This window comes from Mesoplodon densirostris, chromosome 19 (genome assembly GCF_025265405.1).
Source record: "Mesoplodon densirostris isolate mMesDen1 chromosome 19, mMesDen1 primary haplotype, whole genome shotgun sequence".
NCBI lineage: Eukaryota > Metazoa > Chordata > Mammalia > Artiodactyla > Ziphiidae > Mesoplodon > Mesoplodon densirostris.
The window spans coordinates 576955-599059 of record NC_082679.1 but is presented as its reverse complement, the minus strand read 5'-3'; the positions used below and the strand labels follow the sequence as shown (position 1 = coordinate 599059).

Sequence of the window (22105 nt, the reverse complement as noted above, 5' to 3'; positions counted from 1 at the left end):
CTCGGTCACCGCGGGTACAGGGCGTGGTGGGACCTCCCCGACTCTCGCGCCTCGCCCACTCCGCTGGCCGCGGGCCCGGGGAGCCTCCTGGACGCCATCCCCGCTGCCGCAGCCCTTTCTCTCCGCCCCGGCGCGGGTGCAAAGGGACTAAAGCCGACACTGAAGTCTCTGCCCCGCCCACGAGGCTCTCCCGGAAACGCCCTTCTCCTGGGCTGTCATTGGCTACGTCGGTACGGACGCAGTCTGCGACGTCACTTACGGGAAATGCATTTCGCGCCCGCCCCGAACGAGGTCGCGGGTGACGCGGGCGCAGACTTAACGGAGGCGCACGGGCGGGGCGGGGCGGGACTTCCGGCGTTGCCCTGTGGTACCCATTTTGCCGCCGCTGGTGGTCGGTGCGAGCACTTTTGAGGGCAGCGCTCGCACCGCAGGGACCACCCCGGCTGAGAGAAGCGCAGGGACCCTCGCCACGCCTTTGCTTGCGCCGTGACCCCCGGGCATGACTCGCTTTTCCTGAGACTCGCTGTCGTACCCTGAGAACGTCCCGAGGCTGCTCCCAGTCCTCGGGCACATTTTCCTCGGTCGGCCGGAAGCTCCAGCGCGCTGGGCGGGGTGGCGGGTGCGGATCTCAGCTGCGTCCGCTGAAACTCTCCGCTCACAGGTTCCAATGGCAGAGGAGGCGCAGGTGAGTGGGAGGTGCGCCCCAGGCTCTCACCACCCGGATCCCCACCCAGCGGGTCCGGACTCTGAATGAGCCCGTGACAGGTGAGGAAGGCTATGACAGGTGAAGGGACAGTCTATGCAGAGATAGAGAAGAGGAGGGTCGGGGGTCTCGGAGCTCCGTGTGTGGATCCCGGCGGCTGAGGGTTGAAGGATGAGGAGGTCCTCTGTGCAGAGCTGGGGGTTGTCCTCGGCTGTGGGCCATTGGAGGTGTGGGGTGGACGAGGCAGGATGGGATTGAAGATTCTCTCTGTGGTAGCGCACTGGAGACACACACCACTGTGCACCGTGGAACGCGGGAGTTGCCAGTGGGGTGGACTGGCGAGGCTGTGGTGAGGGTGTGGAGTTGTTCCGTGCTGCGGTACAGTTGTGTGTCTGGCATGCAGGAGGACAGACTGGAGGGCCCTTGGATGATGTACTCAGGCCTAAGAGAGAGAGGAGAACATAGGTATTTTTCCTTATGAAAGGTGATCTCTGGGACACGGAGGGAACTGGCTGGCAGGAAATAGGGTGGGGCCTGAGTGCTTGGCGGGGTACATAGATGGCATCTCTCTGGTCACCAGCCTGATGTTGTGGGCTGGATGCAGAATTTAGTAGCAGCATGAAGAGAGAGGCATCAATGGTACTGGGGGCCCTGGGAATCCTTTGAGATAGGGGTGTTCGGAGGAGGGAGGTATAGTTTGTGAGGGGTGTGGGCTCAAAGGGAAAGATGATGTCAGTGAGAGATGTGGCCGGACCCTGAGACACAGGTCAAGGGCGTGGATGTGTCTCTCTGTTCATATTTTGGTTGGCTTTCTGCCCACTATTGACCCTAAGGCTCAGTTGAATTCATCATTACAGGCCCCGGTGACCTTTGAGGATGTGGCTGTGTATTTCTCCCGAGAGGAGTGGGGGCTCCTCAATTTGACCCAGAGGAGCCTGTACCGTGATGTTATGCTGGAGAACTTCGCACTCATTGGCTCGCTGGGTAAGTCTCTCACACTTTCCCTCAGCAAACTGACCACCTCTGCCTTTAATCCATGGGAAGTTCTGTGTATCTTAAAGCCCACAGAGGCTGTGTGCTCTTCCCCTGCCTCTCTCTGAGCAGCCCTGTTGGCAGCCGCAACACCTGTTGCCCTACAGGCTCCTGGAGTAGGGCTTGGGGTTCAGATGGCTACAGTTTGCCTAACAAATCCTATCCAGCTCTTCCTCTTTCTGGCCGCGTGACTTTGCTGAAGTTGTGGGCCCTCTCTGCTCTGGTTTTTGCCTTCTTCCAACAAAAGAAGTTTTATAGGGGCCTCCCTGGGCCAGGTGTGAGCCATGGATTTAAATCAGTAGATCAATTTGGGCAGGATTGCCGTCTTTTTTTTTTTTTTTGTCGCGCTGAGTGGCTTGTGGGATCTTAGTTACCCGACCAGGGGTTGAACCTGCGCCCTCGGCAGTGAAAGCGTGGAGTCCTAACCACTGGACCACCAGGGAATTCCCAGGATTGTCACCTTAATGTATTTCAATCCATGAACGTGGATGTCTTTCTATTTATTTAGCTCTGTATTTTTTTGAAGTGTTGTCAGTGTACAAAGCTAAATTTATTTCTAAATATTTTATTCATTTTGATGCTCTTTTAAGTGGAATTACTTTCTTAATTTCATTTTATTTATTTATTTTTTAAATTTTTATTTATTTATTTTTTTGCGGTATGCAGGCCTCTCACTGTTGTGGCCTCTCCCGTTGCGGAGCACAGGCTCCAGACGTGCAGGCTCAGCAGCCATGGCTCATGAGCCCAGCCGCTCTGCGGCCTGTGGGATCTTCCCGGACCGGGGCACGAACCCGTGTCCTCTGCATCGGCAGGCAGACTCTCAACCACTGCGCCACCAGGGAAGCCCCTTAATTTCATTTTAGCTTGTACATTGCTAGTGTATAGAAATATAATTGATTTTTATATACTGATCTTGTATCCTGCAACCTTGCTAAACTCATTGATTAGTTCTAATGGTTATTCTTTTTGGTGGATTCCTTGGTATTTTCTCTCTATATAATGTCATGTCATCTGTGAGTAGAGATATTTTTACTTCTTCCTTTGCTTAACTGACTTGGTCGGCTAGAACCTCAGTACTTTATTGAATATAAGTTGTAAGGGTAGACATCCTTGTCTTGTTCCAGATCTTATGGGAAAAGCGTTCAGTCTTTCACTAATAAGTATGATGTTAGCTGTAGGTTTGTTGCATGTGCCCTTTTCAGGTGAGGAAGTTCCCTTCTCTTGTTTGTTGAGGGCATTTGTAGAGAAAAGTCATTAGATTTTGTGCAGTGCTTTTCCATGTCTATTGAAATGACCATGTGATTTTTGTCCTTTATTCTGTTAACGTGATATATTACAGTAATTGATTTTCTATAGTCATAAGAGTTATCAATGGTGTAGTTTTCTTTTCTGGTTATGTCTTTATTTGGATTGAGTATGAGGATAATTTTGGCTTCAGAGGTTGAGTTGGGAAATGTTCCCTTCTCCTTTTTCTGGCACAGTTTGTGAAATATTGGTGTTAATTCTTTTCTTAAAAAAATATATTTATTTATTTTGGGGTGCGTCGGGTCTTAGTTGTGTCACATGGAATCTTTCGTTGTGGCACGTGAGCTGCTCTCTAGTTGTGGCACATGGGCTCAGTAGTTGCAGCATGTGGGCTCTGTAGTTGTGGCTCCCGGGCTTAGATGCCCTGCATGTGGCATCTTAGTTCCCCATCGAGGGATCCAACCCGCGTCCCCTGCATTGGAAGGCGGATTCTTAACCACTGGACCACCAGGCAGTCCCCTGATGTTAATTCTTATTCCTGTGTTATTATTAATCTGTGAAGCCATCTCAGCCTAGGTTTTTTTTTTTTTTCCTATGAGGGAATTTTTAATTTTTTTAATTTTTTTTTATTTTTGCTGTGTTGGGTCTTCGTTTCTGTGCGAGGGCTTTCTCTAGTTGCGGCGAGCGGGGGCCACTCTTCATCGCGGTGCGCGGGCCTCTCACTGTCGTGGCCTCTCTTGTTGCGGAGCACAGGCTCCAGACGCGCAGGCTCAGTAGTTGTGGCTCACGGGCCCAGTTGCTCCGCGGCATGTGGGATCTTCCCAGACCAGGGCTCGAACCCGTGTCCCCTGCATTGGCAGGCAGATTCTCAACCACTGCGCCACCAGGGAAGCCCTTTTTTTTTTTTTTTTTTAAGGTCTATTCAGCTGTTCTGTTTCTTCTTCAATCGGTTTATCTCTGCTCTTTTTTATTGCCTGCCTTCTTCTAGTTTTGGGTTGCTTTTTGTTGTTGTTGTTTCTTGAAGTATAAAGTTAGGATATTGGTTGAAGATTCTTTTTAAAAAAATTTAAATTTATTTTTAATTGAAGTGTAGTTGATTTACAATGTTTCAGGGGTACAACAAAGTGATTCAGTTACACATATAGAGATCTTTTTTTTAATATGTGTGTTGTGACATAAGAAATATATACTTTGTCTTTGTTCCCAGTTCCTTGGCATGCAGCTCCTAAAACCTTTGGAATCTCTGGAGTGATAAGAGAGTCTTTTGTATGCTAATGGGTTGACGGTGGCTGGGGACCCCTAGATGGTTTCAGGATGGGGGATGGTCACCAGCAAGACCAAGGCATGATTGTAATGTTGGATGTTCAGCTACTCCCAACCCCTCCTCTCCACCTCCCTACCCTGACCTTTGGGGAAGGGAGAGGGGCTGGAGATTGGGCCAGTCATCAATGGCCAGTGATTTAATCAATCATGCCTATGTGATAAAACATCCATAAAAACTCCTAAATGACCAGTTTGGAGAGTTTCTGGGTTAGTGGACACAGCGGGATGCTGGGAGAATGGTGCCATCAAGGGCATGGATACTTCTTACCCACTATGTCCTCAATCCCCACCCCTGGCATACCTTGACCTTTTCATCTCTTCCATTGGGCTGTTCCTGAGTTGTATCCTTTAAAATAAATTGGTAATGGTAAGCAAACTCTTTTCCCGAGTTCTCTGATCTGTTCTAACAAATCCTTGAACCTGAGGAGGAATCAATAATTGTGAGAATCCCAGATTTATAGTCAGTTGGTCAGAAAGTACAGGAGGCCTGGGACTTTCCGTTGATGTCTGAAGTGGGGGCAGTCTATGGGACTGCGTCCATAACCTGTGGGATCTGATGTTAATTCCAGGTAGTTGGTGTCAGAATTGAATTGAATCCTTGAACACCCAGTTGGTGTCAGAGAGCTGGAGAAATGGTGTGGAAAAGCCCCCATGCGTGTGGTGTCAGAAGTGTTGTGAATAAGACAGCTCAGAGATGTTTCTGTAATTTTCCCTCTAAGCAATACTTTTCCCAATAACTTTTGGTATGTTGTGTTCTCTTTTTCTTTCATCTCAAAATGTTTTGTAACTTTCCTTGTGGTTATTTAGGAGTACTTAATTTAAATTCCATAAATTTGTGAGTTTCCCAGACTCACTGACATAGAGAATAGACTTGTGGTTGCCAAGGGAAAGCGGGGGGCAGGGGAGGGATGGATTGGGAGTTTGTGACTAGCAGATGCAAACCATTATATATAGAATGGATAAACAACAAGGTCCTATTGTATAGCACAGGGGAACTATATTCAATATCCTGTAATAAACCATAATGGGAATGAATTTTTAAAAACTTATGAGTTTCCCAAATTTCCTTCTGTTGTTGATTTATGTTTTAATTCATTTGTAGTTAGAGAACATTCTTTGTATGATTTCAATCGTCTGAAGTCTACTGAGTCTTGTTTTATATCCTAGCAAATGGTCTATTCTGGAGAATGTTCCATGTGCATGTGAGAATGGAGGAGAATATGTATTCTGCTGTTGTTAGGTGGCATGTTCTATAGATGTCTTGGAGGTCTAGTTGATTTTTAGTGTTATTCATGTGTTATATCCTTGTTCATTTTCTGCCTAGTGGTTCTATCCATATATGAAAGTTAGAAATTGAAGTCTCTAAATATTATTGTTTGTCTATTTCTTTCTTTAGTTATGTCAGTTTTGCTTCACAGGAGGCTCTTTTTAAAAAAATTGTGGTAAAGCAAATAAACCAGACATCTACCTTCTTAACAAATTTTTAAATGTACAGAAGAGGTTCCAACAAGGATCTACTGTATAGCACAGGGAATTATATTCAGTATCTTGTAATGATCTATAATGGAAAAGAATATATATGTATATTTATATAACTGAATCACTTTGCTGTACACCGGAAACTAATACAACATTGTAAATCAACTATATTTCAACTTAAAAAATAAATTTTAAAAAATGAACATTACAATCGCTTCTCTGACAATTTTTTAAAAAAATGTACAGAAGAGGTTCATGTTCTAATACTTGGTTTCCTTCCTGGTTGCCATGGTGACATAAGCATCCTGTGGTACGTGTAGGGACAGCCTTGATTTGGGCTGGCATCTTATTACCTTTCTACCTCCTAGGCTTTGCACCTTTGAGGTCCCTATGAAGGGTGAGGTGGCCCAAATGAAGGGTGAGGAAGAGCCCTGGGTGCCCAACGTGGTGGATATGACTGTGGTCAGCAGAGCAGAGGCCAGGATGGGTCCTGGTCTTGGTGAATGGGGCTAGGGGGTGCCTTGGTTTCAGTGATGGGTATCTGCGTACACTGGCATTTTGGTGCTGGGGCCAGTGACCCCACCTTATTCCCACCTTTCCTCTCCCCTCTTGTGGACTCACTGTGTGGTCTTGCTATTTCTACCATGGCTCTGGATGACCCAGCTCTCTGGCCTCTGTGCCTTGTCATTTCCTCTCCTCTGTGCCAGTGCAGAGCTGTCAACTGTGACCTCCGGTGTGTGTGATTTGAGATGCGTACGTATCCTTCAGTAATACTTGAGCACCAGCTACTGTGTCACAGTCATGTTTTCGTTGGAGTAGACACAGCCTCTTCACAGTGCTTGCTGTCCCCAGCAGCTAAGGCCCTGCCAATACCCTTTGCACAGGAGCGACTTGGAGGCCCTGAATCCCTTCCCTGCACTGCTCCCATCTTTGTGTTCTGGTCCCTGTTGAGGTCTCCCCTATTCTGGGCTCTGGCAGAGCCCTGTTCCACTGGGCCAGCCCTTCCTTGTCCAGACCTTTCCTTGCAACCTCCTGGCAATTCTGTGGACTCCTTTATGGGTGTGTCCGACATGCACTGGTGATGAAGGTGCCTCTTCCGTCTAAGCCAGCTCTCAGTGACTGACTCTTCTGTCTCAGGTTTTCTGTGTAGACTGCGGGATGAGGAAGCCCCTCCTGAGCAGGTGAAGAGCCACAGAGTCCACCTGTCAGAGAACCCCTTTCTCTGCGGGGTGTCTAGGAAGGACATCCCTGCCACCTTAGGCGTCCTCCAGCCCCAGGCCACCCACAGAGAGGGGACACCACACAGAAGCACCGAGCGCAAGGCCTTCCCACCCAGCTCCACTCTCCAGCAACAGCAGGGAGCCCCCGACACACAGAAGCCCTTCAGGTGCAGCGACTGCGGGCAAGCCTTCCTGAAGGCCTTCGCACTCCTCGACCACCTGATCACTCACGCCAAAGAGAGACCCTTGAGGTGCCCAGCAGGTGGAAATGCCCCCACGGAGAGCTCAACCCTGGTTCATCACCGAAAAACTCACACTGGAGAAACATCCCATGTGTGTAGTGAGTGTGGGAAGGCCTTCAGTTACCCATCTAAACTGAGGAAGCATCAGAAGGTTCATACTGGCATAAAACCTTTCAAGTGTGGTGAGTGCGGGAAAACCTTCAACCGCAAAGATGCACTTGTTCTGCACCAGAGGATTCACACTGGAGAGAGGCCTTACCAGTGCAGCGAGTGTGGGAAGTCCTTCAGCGTTCTGTCTACCCTCATTCGGCACCGGAATGTTCACATTGGAGAAAGGCCCTATGAGTGCAGGGAATGTGGGAAATTCTTCAAATACAACCATAGCTTCATTCTTCACCAGAGAGTTCACACTGGAGAGAGGCCCTATGAGTGCAGTGAATGTGGGAAAACTTACGTGACCCGATCTGGGCTGTATCAGCACTGGAAAGTCCACACTGGAGAACGTCCCTACGAGTGCAGCCTGTGTGGGAAAACCTTCACTACCAGGTCCTACCGGAATCGGCACCAGCAGTTCCACACTGAAGGGAGGGCTTATGAATGTACAGAATGTGGGAAAGCCTTTAAACATAGTTCTACCCTCCTTCAGCACAAGAAAGTCCACACTGAAGAAAGGCCATAGGAGGACGGGGATGTAGGAAAACCTTTAGCCCTGGCTGGCACCTTGTTCAACATGAAAGGTCTCACTCCAGAAAGGAGATTGAGGAGAGTAGCCATTTGAAAGCTAAACATGTCACACCCCAGCACCCACACTGGGCTGGTGCCAGGTACGTGGGAAGCATTCAGGAGCTGTGTTGCACTCTCACCTGCCCAGGCTGTTGGCAGTGTTGAGTCACTGCCAGTTTCTGTGACAGAAGCCATCCCACTTCTACCACCTGGCAGGTCCCCGTGGTGTGCATCAGCCACTGTGTGTGCTCAGGGAAGCTGACCTCTGTGTTCCCCACTTGATAAAGGAGAGAATCATGAGTGGTGGAGCCCATAATGGGTCTTATTCTCTCCCCCTCCAACTGGTTTAGGTGTGCACATGACCTAGTTCTGGCCAAGAGTAGCTGAGCAGTGTCTGCTGGGGCCGTCCAGGGAAGGTTAACCATTTTCACGGACACTGCCAACACTCCATCTGGTCCCTGTCGTGCATTTATCCAACCCTGGAACTGGCTCACACTGCTCTGGAATGTCTGGTAATAAAGGCCTTTGTGTTTAAACCACCCTTAATCTTTGGGATCTGTGTGTGGAAGGACTGAGAACAAAATTCGGCTCACGGATAGAGGGAACGGTTTCTGTGGGGGTCCCTGACTTTTGTCTGCCTCAGTGGGGACAGCAGGATGGCAGAGGACAGCTCCAGTCAAGGTTGGCCTAATTTGCACTGGTGCCTGAGACCTCCAGGGAAATAGTGAAGGGCTTTGTGGATAAATCTTCAGCCTGGATGTCAGGTTTACTTGAGGATTCAGAGGTCACCTGAAGAATGGAGTGGTTGGTATAATATCCCCGTGTGACTAGGGACAAGCACCTGGGTTCCTTGTTCCCAGGGAATGTTCTGCAATCTCCAGCATTGGTCAGAAGAAGTTGTTTCCAGAGTCAGCTCAGAAGCCACGCCCTCTGAAATCGAGAACGTGGAGGTAAGTTCTAGACTGGCCATAAGCCCTACAGGGGCCTGTTGGAAAGAGTAAGTGGACACGGAAGCACTGAGTGAGGTCACGTGGAGTGGAGAGTCTGGTAAACGAGAGGGTTTGAGCTGGTTCTAAAGAGGCACCCACACATGTTCCAGGAACCATGGTTTCACAGGGTGCAGCATGCAGAATTTCTCAGGAATTGCAAACCTGTTCCGTGTGTCTAAGGTCACTGTCAGCAAATAATCTACAGGTTTCCTGGATTCTCAGAGCCTTTCCGGGCATGTTCACCTCCTGGCCATCATGCTGGGCCTTACGGAAGATTCTGTAGTCCTAGGACGTGGCTTCTGTGACCCAGCTGGCGTTCCTGATGTCTCTGCACACCATGGCTTCGACCGTTCTTGCTGCCGCTGTCCCAGGGCTCCAGGGAAAGAAGTGGTTGAATCGACATATGCATCCAGATCTATGTTTAAAATTTTGGAAACTGTTGTTTCAAAAGGTAAATAAAGTGTCAGTTCAGCGAAACTTGTTATATGGTTGTAGCTGTGTCCCTGGTCTAGAAATTGTGCTTCATGTCAAGAAGGAAATGTTAGCTGGGAGGTATGTTTGGGGAGAGAGCCACCAACCCTGGACTTGAGGGGCTTCAGGCCATGGTGCTCAGCCAGTACTGTGGGTTGGGGTTGGAAACCGCGGCTTCCTTTAGCTTCAGTGATTCCTCTCACCCACCCCCGATGGCAGGAGGGGTGGTGGCCACATGGGGTAGGACCCTACGGAGTTCTCGGCCAGTCTGCTCAATGTCTCTCCAACACCGCAAGGCATACGCCCACCCACAGGCCTGCTCAGGCCCTTCTCCCTGTGTGTAATAATTGCTGCCCCTGGCATGGCGGTTTGTGTGGGAGCTGAGTTAGAGTCCAGCTGAGCCGAGTAGGGCTCAGATGACAAACAAGTGGGGGTAGGGTAGACTAAACCAAACTCCTCACCCCAGCCAAAAGGGACGGCATGACCTGTTTCCTGACCTCTTGGCCTTCTCTTCATGGGCCACTGGGTCTCCTCCTTGTTCATTCCTGCCTGGGGCCTCTGCACTATGGTTCCCTCTGGCTGGAATACCCTTGCCCTGGAGTCACCTCCTCAGCTCTTCCCAACCAATCTGCAGTAGCAGCCATCACTTGGTCAGCGCTGCTTCATTTCCTCCATAGCTCCAGCCACCCTGCAATGACGCTACTTTAGTCTGTTGGCACGTTAAATCTCTGTACTGCACATCAGATGGAGATGAAATGTATCTACCACAGGGCTCAGGCAAGAGCTTGGCACACAGTAGGACCCCAGGGAATGTTTGGCTGCTCTGAAGGACTGTGCTGGGCCCAGACCACAGCCCCGTCATCAGAGCTGACTCTGGGGAGGAAGGTAGGAGAGCACAGGGAAGAAGTAGTGCGCCCCCCTTTCTGCACTCCCTGAGTGCTTGCACACCTACCCCAGGCTGTGCAAGCTGCTGCTGTGCTCTGGAGACTGAACTCACCCACAGGGGCCCTCCTGTATGAAACTGACATTCTAGTAGGTGATGCAGACCGAATGTTGTGTCCCCCCAAAATACATAGGTTAAAACCTAACCCTCAATGTTTGGTATTTGGAGGTGGGGGTCTTTGGGAGATGATTAGGTCATGGGGGAGGAACCCTCATGAATGGGATTAGTGCCCTCATAAAAGAGACCCTCTGAGAACTCCCTCTCTCCTTCCACTGTGTGAGGACAGAGAAGACAGCTATTAACCAGGATCCTCCCCAGACACCAAATCTGCTGGCACCCTGATCTTGGATTTTCCAGCCTCCAGAACTGTGAGAAATTTCTATTATTAGCCTTTTTTTTTTTTTTTTTTTTTTTTTCGGTACTCAGGCCTCTCACTGCGCTGGATGCGCAGGCTCAGCGGCCAAGGCTCACAGGCCTAGCCACTCCACGGCACGTGGAATCTTCCCGGACCGGGGCACGAACCCGTGTCCCCTGCATCGGCAGGCGGACTCTCAACCACTGCACCACCAGGGAAGCCCTAGAAATTTCTATTATTTATTAGCCACCTAGTTTATGGTATTTTTGTTCTGTCCATTGGGATGGACTAAGACACGGGGAGACAGACATCCCTTAAGAAACCACACAACTGGCAACTGTGAGCAGGGCTGTGGAGAGGCCCCGAGTTTGTCGATGAGGCCCCTCCTGATGTTCTGCATTTCTGTCTCCTGGGGGCTCAGGTGACCTCTGCAATTGGCTTTTACCTTTTAGTGAAGGGAAGAACTTGTCATGGCTGCTGCTTTTGTTGTAACTTTTAAAAAATTGAGCATTTAATGATTCTTTTTTACACTCCATAGGGCTTATTCATATCTCACCAGTATACATGGAGACACACACACACACACACACACACACACACATATTTCTCCCTTGGTACTGTTTTAGGTACATTCCATATGTTGTGATATCCTGTTTTCATTTTCATTCAAAATACAAATTTTTCTTTTGATTTCATCTTTGACCATGGATTATTTACAAGTGTGCTATTTAGTTTCCAAGTGAGGGTTTTCCACACATCATACTATTCTTGATTTCTTATTGAATTCTCTCATAGTCAGGGTCCATACTTTGTACTATTTCAATTCTTTTCCATTTATCATGCCTTGTTTTGTGGCCCAGAAGATGCTCCATTTTGGTAAATGTTCTATGTGCCCGTGACAAGAATGGGTATTCTGCCTTTATTGGACAGAATGTTCTATAAATGTCAATTAGGTCAAGTTGGTTGGCAGTGTTGTTCGTCTTCTCTGTCTTTACTGATTATCTGGGATGGATGTGGACATCTCCAACTATAATTGTGGATTTGTCTATATCTCCTTGCAGTTCTATCAGTTTTTGCTTCATGTATCTTGAAGCACTGTTAGGTATATTAACATTTAGGACTGTCATGTGTCTTGATTAATTAATCTCTCAACCAGCATGGGGTCAGTTCATTCCTTAACCTTCTCAGAGGCAATGGGAATGAAGCCATTCCAGTGAGCCTAGGACAATCCCAGCACCCTCCAGGAAAGGAGAAGGGAGGCAAAGGGAGGTGTTCTCTCCATGTATATGTAGGTGACTGCTGCAAATATTTGGATCCAGGCAGCTAGAAAGAGGTTTATGCTCCAGAGGCAAGACAGTGCTGCCTGGGTTCCTGGGCTGCTCAAAAAGGGCAGAGTAGCTTCTGAAGGCTCGTCCACATTAGTGACACATTAGGTAATTTCTTTGTGGGTATTCTGCTGCATGAGTTTGACGTGGCTGAAGATTTTCTCACAAAGATCATTTCTACAATGCTCCACTCAGGTATGAATCCTCTTATGCTGAGCAAGGTTGCAGAGGCGGCTGAAGATTTTCCCACAGTGGCCACACTCATAAGTCCTTTCTCTGGTGTGAACTATCTGGTGTCGAACAAGTGTGGATCTTTCACTAAAGGCTTTCCCACATTGGCTGCATTCATAGGGCCTTTCTTGTGTGTGAACTCTCTGGTGACGAACAAGGTGAGAGTTATTGCTGAAGGCTCTCCCACATTCACTGCACTCATAAGGCCTTTCCCCGGTGTGAACTCTCCAGTGATAAATGAGGCTGGACTTGCGGCTAAAGAACTTCCCACATTCAGTGCACTCATAAGGCCTTTCTCCAGTGTGAACTTTCTGATGTTTAATAAGAATGGAGTTTTGGCTAAAGAATTTCCCACATTCACTACACTCATAAGGCCTTTCTCTTGTGTGAACTCTCCAGTGCTCAATGAGACTGGAACTGTGAGCAAAGGCTTTCCCACATTCGTTGCACTCGTAAGGCCTTTCTCCAGTGTGAATTCTCCAGTGCTGAATCAGGCTGGAGTTGCGACTGAAGGCTTTTCTACATTCACTGCACTCATAAGGCCTTTGACCAGTATGTACTTTCTGGTGCTGAATGAGGGTGGAGCTATTGCTGAAGGCTTTCCCACATTCACTGCAGCCAAAAGGCCGTTCTCCGGTGTGAACTTTCTGATGTCGAAGGAGGTGAGAGCTTTGGTTGAAGTCTCTTCCACATTCACTGCATTCAAAAGGTCGTTCTCCAGTGTGGACCTTCTGATGCTGAGCAAGGTTGGAGTTATTGTTAAAAGCTCTCCCACACTCACTACACTCATAAGGCCTTTCTCCAGTGTGAACCCTCCAGTGCTGAATGAGAGCAGAGCTGCGGCTGAAGGCTTTGCTACACTGATTGCACTCATAAGGTCTTACTTGGGTGTGGACTTTCTGGTGCCGAAGGAAATTGGAGCTTTGGCTGAAGGCTCTTCCACATTTGCTGCACTCAAAAGGTCTTTCTCCAGTGTGAACTTTCTCATGCCTAGTGAGGTGTGACCTGTTATTGAAAGCTTTCCCACATTCACTGCATTCATAAGGCCTTGCTCCTGTGTGGTTTCTCTGGTGATGAACAAGTGTGAGTTTGTGGCTGAAAGTTTTCCCACAGTCACTGCACTCATAGTATTTTACTCCAGTATGAAATTTCTGGTGCTTCCTCAGCTTAGACAGGTGACTAAAGGCCTTGCCACACTCCTTACATAGGTGAGATGTTTCCCCAGTGTGAAACTTTTGGTCATTAACAAGAGTTGATTTCTCCTCTAAGGAATTTTCAACTCTTAGGCATCTAAGTGGTATCTCTTCAGAGTGAGTTCTCAGGTGGTTGAGGAGGACAGAACTCTTCTGGAAGGCTTTTCCACAGTCACTGCACTTGAAGGGCTTCTGTGGGGCATGGACTTCTGGGAGCTGCCCAAGACTGGAAGGGTGTGATAAGGCCTCCCTGCACTTTGTGCTGCTGTGTGGCTTCCCACTGCGATCTGTGTTTGGGTGCTGGAGGAGGTCATGGCCGTCCGAGACATCCTTACCCACTAACCCACATGTAAAGGGCTTCTCTGATAGACAGACTATTGAGCTCTGCACAAACAAGTCCCTGTCCTTGTCCCATTTGAAGGGCTTTTCTCCACTGCACTCCTTCTGATGCTGGTGAAGGTTTGCACCAAACCAAAACGCTCTGCCACATGCTACACATGTGTAGGGAGTCTCAGCGCGTGTTCCTTGATGTACATCCAGGTACAAAATGTCTTTCAAGGATGGGTCACACATGTCACAGCTGTCAGCCTTCTGGGTGGAAGGATGTGCCCTGAAAATCCTGACCTGTGACACCACATCTACAGAAGCATCCTGCTTGGAACGTACCTCCTCATCTTCCACTCCATGCCAACAACCTGAAAGCCCAGAAATTTCTGGTTAACCGAGTGTTCCACTTAGTGGAAAGGGTGACTTCGTTAGAAATGTGTGACTGACACATACAGAAATGGGCCCAAGGGTTTGTTGATAGGCCAGGGGGGCCAGAGTAAGAGTGAAAAGCTCACTGTGCAGGACAGGGCCCAGCAAGCCACAGAGTAAAGGGGCCTCACCAGAGGCATGGACACAGAGACAAAGAACTTGAAAAGACATTTCTCAAAGAAAGATAAATGTACACAAATGGCCAATAAGTATGTGAAAAAATGCTCAACAGCATTAGTCATTAGAGAAATGCAAACTCAAACCACAATGAGATACCACCCCACCAGGATAGCTATAAGAAAAAAGATAGTAACAAGTTGTTTATGAGGAAGTAGAGAAATTGGAACACTCATACACTGCAGTGGGAATGTAAAATGGTGCTCCTAATTTGGGAAACAGTTTGCGAATTCCACTGCTATGTATCTACCCAAGAGCAATGAAACATATCTACACAAAAACTTGTACATGAACGTTCATAACAGCCATAATTTTTGTAACAGTTGAAAAGTGGAAACAAGCCAAATGCCCATCAACTGATGAATAGATTAAAAAAACTGGTATATCGATACAATGGAATATTATTCAGCCATAAAAATGAACAACATATTACTGATATGTGCTGCAACATGGATGAACCTCAAAAACATTATGCTAAGTGAAAGCCAGTCACAGAAAAATGTATATTGTATGATTCCATTTGTATAAAACACCTAGAATAAGCAAATCTATATAGTCAGAAAGTAGATTAGTGGTTGCCTAAGACTCAGGAGGAAGGGATGAGGGGGATGGATAGTGACTGATAAAGGCTACAAAGTTTTTCTTTAGGTAATGAAAATGTTCTAAAATTAGAGTATGGTGATATTTATTTATTACCTCTAATTTTAAAAATTTTAATTGAAGTATGTTGTGTTAATTTATGCTGTACCGCACAGTGATTCAATTACACATATATGTACAATTCTTTTTCATATTCTTTTGCATTATGGTTTATCACAGGATATTGAATACAGTTCCCTGTTCTATACAGTAGGACCTTGTTTATCTATCCAATATGTACTAGTGTGCATCTGCTAATCCCAAACTCCCAATCCATCCCTCCTCCAACTCCCACCCTCGGCAACCACAAGTCTGTTCTCTGTATCTGTGAGTCTGTTTCTGCTTCATAGATATGTTCATTTGTGTCATATTTTAGATTCCACATATAAGATCTCACATGGTACTTGTCTTTCTCCTTATGAACTTACTTCATTTAGTATGATAATCTCTAGGTCCATCCACGTTGCTGCAAATGGCATTATTTCGTTCTTTTCTAAGGCTGAGTAATATTCCATTGTATATATACACCACATCTTCTTTACCATCTGTTGAGGGACATTTAGGTTGTTTCCATGCCTTGGCTGTTGTAAATAGTGCTGCTGTGAACATTGGGGTGCATATATCTTTTCAAGTTTTCTCTGGATATGTGCTCAGGAGTGGGATTGTTGAATCATATGGCAACTCTATTTTTAGTTTTCTAAGGAAACTCCATACTGTTTTCCATAGTGGTTGCACCAATTTACATTCCCACCAACAGTGTAGGAGGGTTCCCTTTTCTCTACACCCTCTCCAGCATCTGTTATTTGTAGACTTCTTAATGATGGCCACCCTGCCCAGTGTGAGGTGGTACCTCACTGTAGTTTTCATTTGCACGTCTCTAATAATTAGTAATGATGAGCATCTTTTAATGTGCCTATTGCCCATCTGTATGTCTCCTTTGGAGAAATGTCTGTTTAGGTCTTGTGCCCATTTTTCTTTTTCTTTTTCTTAATTTATTTATTTTACTTTTGGCTGTGCTGGGTCCTTGCCACTGCACATGGCCTCCTCTCTGGCCACAGCAAGGGGGGGCCATTCCTTGCTGCGGTATGCAGGCATCTCATTGCGGTGGCCTCTCCAGCTGCGGAGCACGGGCTCCAGGCGTGCGGGCCTTAGCATTTGTGGCACACAGGCCCAGCAGGTGTCTGCCCATTTTTCAACTGGGTTTTTTGTTGTTGTTACTGAATTGTATGGGCTCTTTGTATACTTTGTAAATTAAACCCTTGTCAGCTGTATCATTTGCAAATATTTTCTCCCAGTCCGTAGATTGTCTTTTTGATTTGTTTATGGTTTCGTTTGCTGTGCAGAAACTTGTAAGTTTGATTAGGTCCCATTTGTTTATTTTTGTTTTTATTTCTATTGCCTTGGGAGACTGACTTAAGAAAACTCGTATGATTTATGTCAGAGAACATACTGCCTATGTTCTCTTCTAGGAGTTTTATGGATTATGGTGATATTTATACAATGAGAACATATGAAAAACCACTAAACTGTACACATTAAAAAGGTGAACGTGGGACTTCTCTGGTGGTCCAGTGGTAACGAATCCACCTTCCAATGCAGGGGAGACGGGTTTGATCCCTGGTCAGGGAACTAAGATCCCACATGCTGCGGGGCAACTAAGCCTGTGTGCCACAACTACTGAGCCTGTGAGCCTTAACAAGACAGCCCATGTCCCACAAACTACAGAGCCCACGTGCTCTGGAGCCTGCCTGCCACAACGAGAGAGAAGCCTGTGCACTGCAACAAAGAGCCTGCATGCTGCATCAAAGATCCCACTTGCCTCAACTAAAACCCGACACAGCCAAAAAAAAGGTGAACGTTATGATATGTATCAGTAAAGCCATTAAAAAACAATGTCTCTGGGGGAAGGGGCAGAACCTAGGCGTGGCCTCAAGCTAGGTCACCCCCCAGGGACTGGCCAAGCTCAGTGGGATCCGTTAGGCAGACCGGAATGCCTGATCCCCAACCTCTTCTCCCACAAGGACTCTGCGGGACATAACAGCCGTTAGGATTGCTCATCAGGCTGCTCAGGGAGTGCATACAGCCCAGTCCCAGCACTCACAGCACCTACAACAGGAAACCTGGGAAGGAAGCAGTGTCCACGGTCCAGCTTTGGGATGAACAGAGCTTTCTATGGGGAGACGGCAGAAGGCAGATGCTGGCCACCAGGACGGGCCGAACAGAAGGGCCTTACCAAGTGAGGTCACGAGCTCCAAGTTCTCCAGCATCACACTGTGGTACAGCTGCCTTTGGGCTGCATCAAGGAGCCCCCACTCCTCCTTGGAAAAGTGCACGGCCACATCCTTGAAGGTCACCAGACTCTGCAGTGATGAGACGGCTAAGCCAGGGGGCCAACAGGTGGGCTGAATAACAAACAAATAGTCCGGTGGCACATCCATGCCCTTGACCTGTGACTCAGAGTCCTGCCACATCTACCACTGGCGTCTCCTCTTCCCATGACCCCCTCAGTCCGTCCTCCCCTCACCTGCCTTCAGCTCAGCCCCCCCTCCAGGCCCTCACCTCAGAGAAGACAGCAGGTGCTGGCCCCGCTGCTGTCCTCCTCTCCTCACAGTCCCCCGGCCACTGTGTCCAGACCAAACCAAACAAGAGGAACAACTGGAAGGTGGATAGGTTGGCACACAGCCCACTTCCCCCATTGGACAATTTCCCTTGTGTCCTCCAGGTCACACCTCCCAAATATAAGAAAATGTGGGCTCTCTTTTCTTCCTTAAGCCTCTAGTACCAGGGCGCACTCCCTTACCTTGTACACATAGGACCATGCCTTCCTCGTATCTCCACTCCCCACAGCCCGCAATGCCATCGCTCCTCTCCCTGGCCACACCACCAGCATCTCCCTAGTGTACCCATAAACCACTATGTACATAGCTTGCCGACAAAGGCAGGCAAAATCCAATACTAACCTTGGACTGCCCTTGATCGCCAAAACTTCCCACTGACAGAGACAGCCCTCAGCCCTCTATTTAGTGCCTCCCTTCTTTGCTCTGTTGCTTCAACCTTGCACCGCAGAACCATGAGTAAGATCTCAAACAGCCTTATTCTCTTCCAGCTCTGACCGTGCGCATGCTGTCCCCTCACCAGTCACAGCTGCCCTTGCCCCTCCTCATACACGAATCCCAGACCCACTGGCTCCCACTCTTGGCTTAGGAACTCTTAGCTTGGGCTGACCCTTTATGTCCCTGCTACTCCAATAGCCTGAAAAGACCCCCGGGACCCAAGGAGGACGGCCACAAAAGCCTGGTGAGCTGCAGAGAGTAAAACAGTCTAACCTCGGGCCCCTCTGTTATCCTGCCTCAGGTACTTCCGGGCTTCATTTTTTCATCTCAAGTCTACACTGTACTCAGAGGCTTGGTCATCATCCTGAACCCAGCTCAGAGCTGCACACAGTGTCTAAGCACAAGCCTCCACCCCTTAGATGTCTCCAGCCTGGACGTGGCAGAAAGCACACTTGGCACCTCAATCTGGCAGTCTCTGGGACATTGGGGCTTTTTTGTTTTTTTGCGGTACGCGGGCCTCTCACTGCTGTGGCCTCTCCCGCTGCGGAGCACAGGCTCCGGACGCACAGGCCCAGCGGCCATGGCTCATGGGCCCAACCGCTCCGCGGCATGTGGGATCTTCCCGGACCGGGGCACGAGCCCGTATCCCCTGCATTGGCAGGCGGACTCTCAACCACTGCGCCACCAGGGAAGCCCCGGGACGTTGTTTTTAAATATTTATTTATTATTTATTTAGGCTGCGCCGGGTCTTAGTTGCGGCATACGGGATCTTTAGTTGTGGCATTTAGACTCTTAGTTGTGGCATGCGGACTTCTTAGTTGCGGCATGAGGACTCTTACTTGCGGCACACATGTGGGATCTAGTTTCCTGACCAGGGATCGAACCTGGGCCCCCTGCATTGGGAGCACAGAGTCTTACCCACTGGACTACCGGGTAAGTCCCTCTGGGCCATTTCTAATACAATAAGGCCAAAACCCAACTCTTTATCTTCCCTCTGAAATCTACTCCTCGCACCAACTTCCACATCCGGAAAACCTATCAGGGTCAACCATGATACCTCATTGCCACACATCAGGAAATCTAGTCCGTCCTACTTAAAAAGCACATCCAGGAGCCAACCACTTCCCCTACCTCACAGGCACCTCTCTGCTCCAGCCACAAAGAGCACACACCTGGACTACTGCGGTCTCCTCCTCAACGGTCTTCCTGCCTGCAACCGCGCCCCACCTCCCAGTCTCTTCTCCACCCGGCATCCAGAGGGAGCTTGTTGAGATCCCAGTCTCAGCCCTCCCTCCTCTGCTCTACACTTCCCGTGACTCGCATCACACTGCGAACAGAGGCCCAGCACTTCACTCTGCTATTCCAGGCCGGCTTCCCGTTCCCCTGCTCGTTATTTCCACCAGACGAAATGGAGACCTGTGGTTTCCCTGAACACTTCCACCTTATACTCACCTCCAAGCAACTGGCACATGCTGATCCCTGTGCTAGGGGCACCTTTCCAGACCTTATCCCACGTGATCCGCTCCATCTAACCTCTGGCCTAGGTTCCGGATGCTAGGGGAAAGTGACTCTCAGGGCCCCAGACTCATGTGCAGGTGAAGAATTCGGGACACGACCATTCTCTAACGGGCTCCAGGCACAGGAGGGGTGGATCCCAGCAGGTGAGGACCTGTGCACCGCCACTCACCTGCGCCGGGTCCATCTGCGACGCTGCAGGCCCGGTCACAACCTGTGGGCTGGGCGGGGCCCTGCCAGGCGGCGACCGGGACGAGCCCAGCGGGCTCATCCGAACTCCCACACCCACTGGGTGGAGTGACCGCAGGCTGACGGTCGCACTCAGGCCTTTGTCTTCCCCAGTATGATATAGGAGCTGTCTCCCGGGAATGTGGGACGAAGGCGGGGCGCGGAGACTCTCTGCGTCCGTTCCACTTCCGGGAAAACCGAGGCTCAGGAAGGAAGGGCCGTCAGCCGAGGGTAAAAGTGACTGCCAAGGTGCGATGACTGCTCCAGCACGTCCCCCCCGGCCCCCTTCGCCGCACGTCCCAGTGACGGCTCGCGCATAGCCCCACCCGCCGCAAAACGAAGACTGCAATGGCCGCGCCGGAAGTCCCGCCCCACCCCCTGCGGCCCACGCGAAAACGCCCGAATCCTGACCCTTCACTGGTTCAAGGCTCGCGGCCGCCTATGACGCTTTTCCCGGAGCCAATCGCGGTGCCGCCTAGTCGTTGCCTAGGTGATCAGGAAGGGCGCCCGTTGCGTCACGGCTCACGAGACACGAACTACATTACCCAGAAACGCCCTCGCCGTGCGACCGCACCCGGTGTTGACCAATGAGAGCCCAGGATAGGGACCAATGATAACCTACGGAAGGGGGCGTTCCCGGAACGGCCGCGCGGGCGGGGGCGGGACTTCTGGGGTCGGACCATTGCTTCCTTGCCCCGCCTTTGTGTCGGCACTTCGTGGAGGGACGTAGTTGCTGGGCTGTGGACAGCATCCAGGAGGCTCCCCGGACCCGCGGAAACGGGAGTAGGGTAAGTACGAGAGCCTGGGAGGTCCAGCCGCTGTGCCTTGTACGCCCCATGACCGCAGCGAACGTCCCGCCTCCCCGAGCTCGTGTGTCCTCGGCTGTCGGGGGACCGCCTGGCGCCGGGGTGCCCTGCGGATACCTCCGTCAAGGCCCGTCTGTGTCCGTGGCCGTCCCGGAGTCGTCGCCCTGTGCGTTGTGTCCGCTTTACCGAGAAGAAGACCCAGGCTCAAAAGCCAGCCATTCCGAGGTCTTGACCCATTATGTAGCTGGACTGCGGGCGTGATAAGCGAGACGATCGACTAGGCACGGATGAGGTAGAGTCCCCTGACCTCCACCTGGCTGGACTCCGAACCCCAGTGCCCCAAGTCCCTGACTCAGCCTCAGGCCTGGGTGTTCAGGACAGTGGAACGTTCACAGGTCGGGGGTCTCCCTTTCAGAATCCAGTGTGATAAAATGTGGAGCGTGCAGGCGGAGGAATGTGCATGTGCGAAGCCTCGGAGGTGAGGCTGGCCTGAGAGCATTCAGGAAAGTTTTCCAGTCTCCGTTGCGGGTAACCGAGAGCGTGAGGATAGGAGTTCTACCTCTGTTGACGGGCTGAGGATACTGGGAGCCACAGAGATTTTTCATTAGAAGATGGATGGCTACGATCTGAGTTAGGATTTTGAAACTATCCCAGTGGATCCCGCGTCAACACACTGAGCAGCCTTGTGGGAGAGGGGTTGTGGTGGGGCTGAAAGCAGGCAGCTTCATGAGGTTGCTGCTGCAGGTATATGTTGGGTGGCCTGCTCAGAATAGAAGCAGGAGAGGTGGGAGAGATACTCAGATTCTGGATGCGTCTTTCAAAGTGGAGTCGATGGGACCTCCAGTTACACGTGGAGAGTGAACCTAGTGGAGGGTAAAGGACCACTCTAAGTGTTCAGATAAAGAATGAGATGGGGATGGGAGGTTGGCAGGAGGAGTACGTTTGGGGGAAGATTAGCAGTTGGATTGTGTACGGGTAGAGACTGAGTGGTCTGGAGGCCTCTAGGTGGAGGTGACACATGCACCCGTGAACAGGTAGGGGATTTTGATTTGGCCTCCAGATGTCCAGACTGCAGTGCACTGGTGGCCTGGACCAGGGAAGATGCTGAGAATGGGATTTTGGAAGGAAACTCTTAGGTTGTTACAGATAGGCCTTGAGGTGAGTGTGGGGTGTCCAGACTAAGGACCAACAGCTGAGTAGATGAGGTGGGTGCAGAAAAGGAGAAGCATTGTCCAAACACCAATGAACATGGGGAGAGTGCGTACCCAGGAGGATGGCCCATGCTCTCAGATACGAAAGGGTGGGCAGGTGTGTCAGGGGACAGGGTTTGGGAGACATAAGGGGAAGTGTGTGGCAGGACAGAGACTGGCGTGTCAGGTCCAGTGCCCGATGCTTAGAGCACATTCATGTGCCCCTTGCCTGCTGTCGCAGGACCCAGTGACCTTTGAGGACAAGGT

At 49.7% G+C, this 22105-nt stretch overlaps 2 protein-coding genes across 5 annotated transcripts; one reads left to right on the top strand and one right to left on the bottom strand.

Moving 5' to 3' along the window:
* The first annotated feature begins 340 nt into the window (after window positions 1-340).
* ZNF584 (zinc finger protein 584) lies at window positions 341-9424 on the top strand. Of its 3 annotated transcripts, XR_009530603.1 has the most exons (4): window positions 341-685; window positions 1561-1687; window positions 6920-8917; window positions 9240-9424. XR_009530603.1 is itself a non-coding variant. In XM_060084081.1 (3 exons), exons 1-3 carry the CDS (start codon window positions 668-670, stop codon window positions 7921-7923), a joined length of 1149 nt encoding a protein of 382 aa, XP_059940064.1. In that variant the 5' UTR covers window positions 341-667; the 3' UTR covers window positions 7924-9424. The 3 variants fall into 3 exon arrangements, 2 of the variants coding, with proteins under 2 accessions (XP_059940064.1, XP_059940065.1); XM_060084081.1 differs by having other exon boundaries at window positions 6920-9424; XM_060084082.1 differs by having other exon boundaries at window positions 341-765; window positions 6920-9424.
* Window positions 9425-11143: 1719 nt separating this feature from the next.
* Window positions 11144-20136, bottom strand: ZNF132 (zinc finger protein 132). Of its 2 annotated transcripts, none has more exons than XM_060084064.1 (3): window positions 19787-20136; window positions 17280-17448; window positions 11144-14169 (listed from the first exon to the last, which is right to left on the bottom strand). In XM_060084064.1, the coding sequence occupies exons 1-3, from the start codon at window positions 19883-19885 to the stop codon at window positions 12242-12244; spliced, it is 2196 nt and encodes a 731-aa protein (XP_059940047.1). In that variant the 5' UTR covers window positions 19886-20136; the 3' UTR covers window positions 11144-12241. The 2 variants fall into 2 exon arrangements, with proteins under 2 accessions (XP_059940047.1, XP_059940048.1); XM_060084065.1 differs by having other exon boundaries at window positions 17280-17406.
* Window positions 20137-22105: the final 1969 nt, after the last annotated feature.

Bases quoted from the DNA above. Each gene is read 5' to 3' on its own strand.
- ZNF584 (XM_060084081.1), top strand. The intron at 1,688-6,919 runs GTAAGTCTCTCA...CTTCTGTCTCAG, and splicing joins CGCACTCATTGGCTCGCTGG to GTTTTCTGTGTAGACTGCGG.
- ZNF132 (XM_060084064.1), bottom strand. From the start codon at position 19,885: ATGAGCCCGCTGGGCTCGTCCCGGTCGCCGCCTGGCAGGGCCCCGCCC. The intron at 17,449-19,786 runs GTGAGTGGCGGT...TTTGTTATTCAG, and splicing joins CGCAGATGGACCCGGCGCAG to CCCACCTGTTGGCCCCCTGG. The intron at 14,170-17,279 runs GTAAGGCCCTTC...CTGGGCTTTCAG, and splicing joins GGAGCTCGTGACCTCACTTG to GTTGTTGGCATGGAGTGGAA.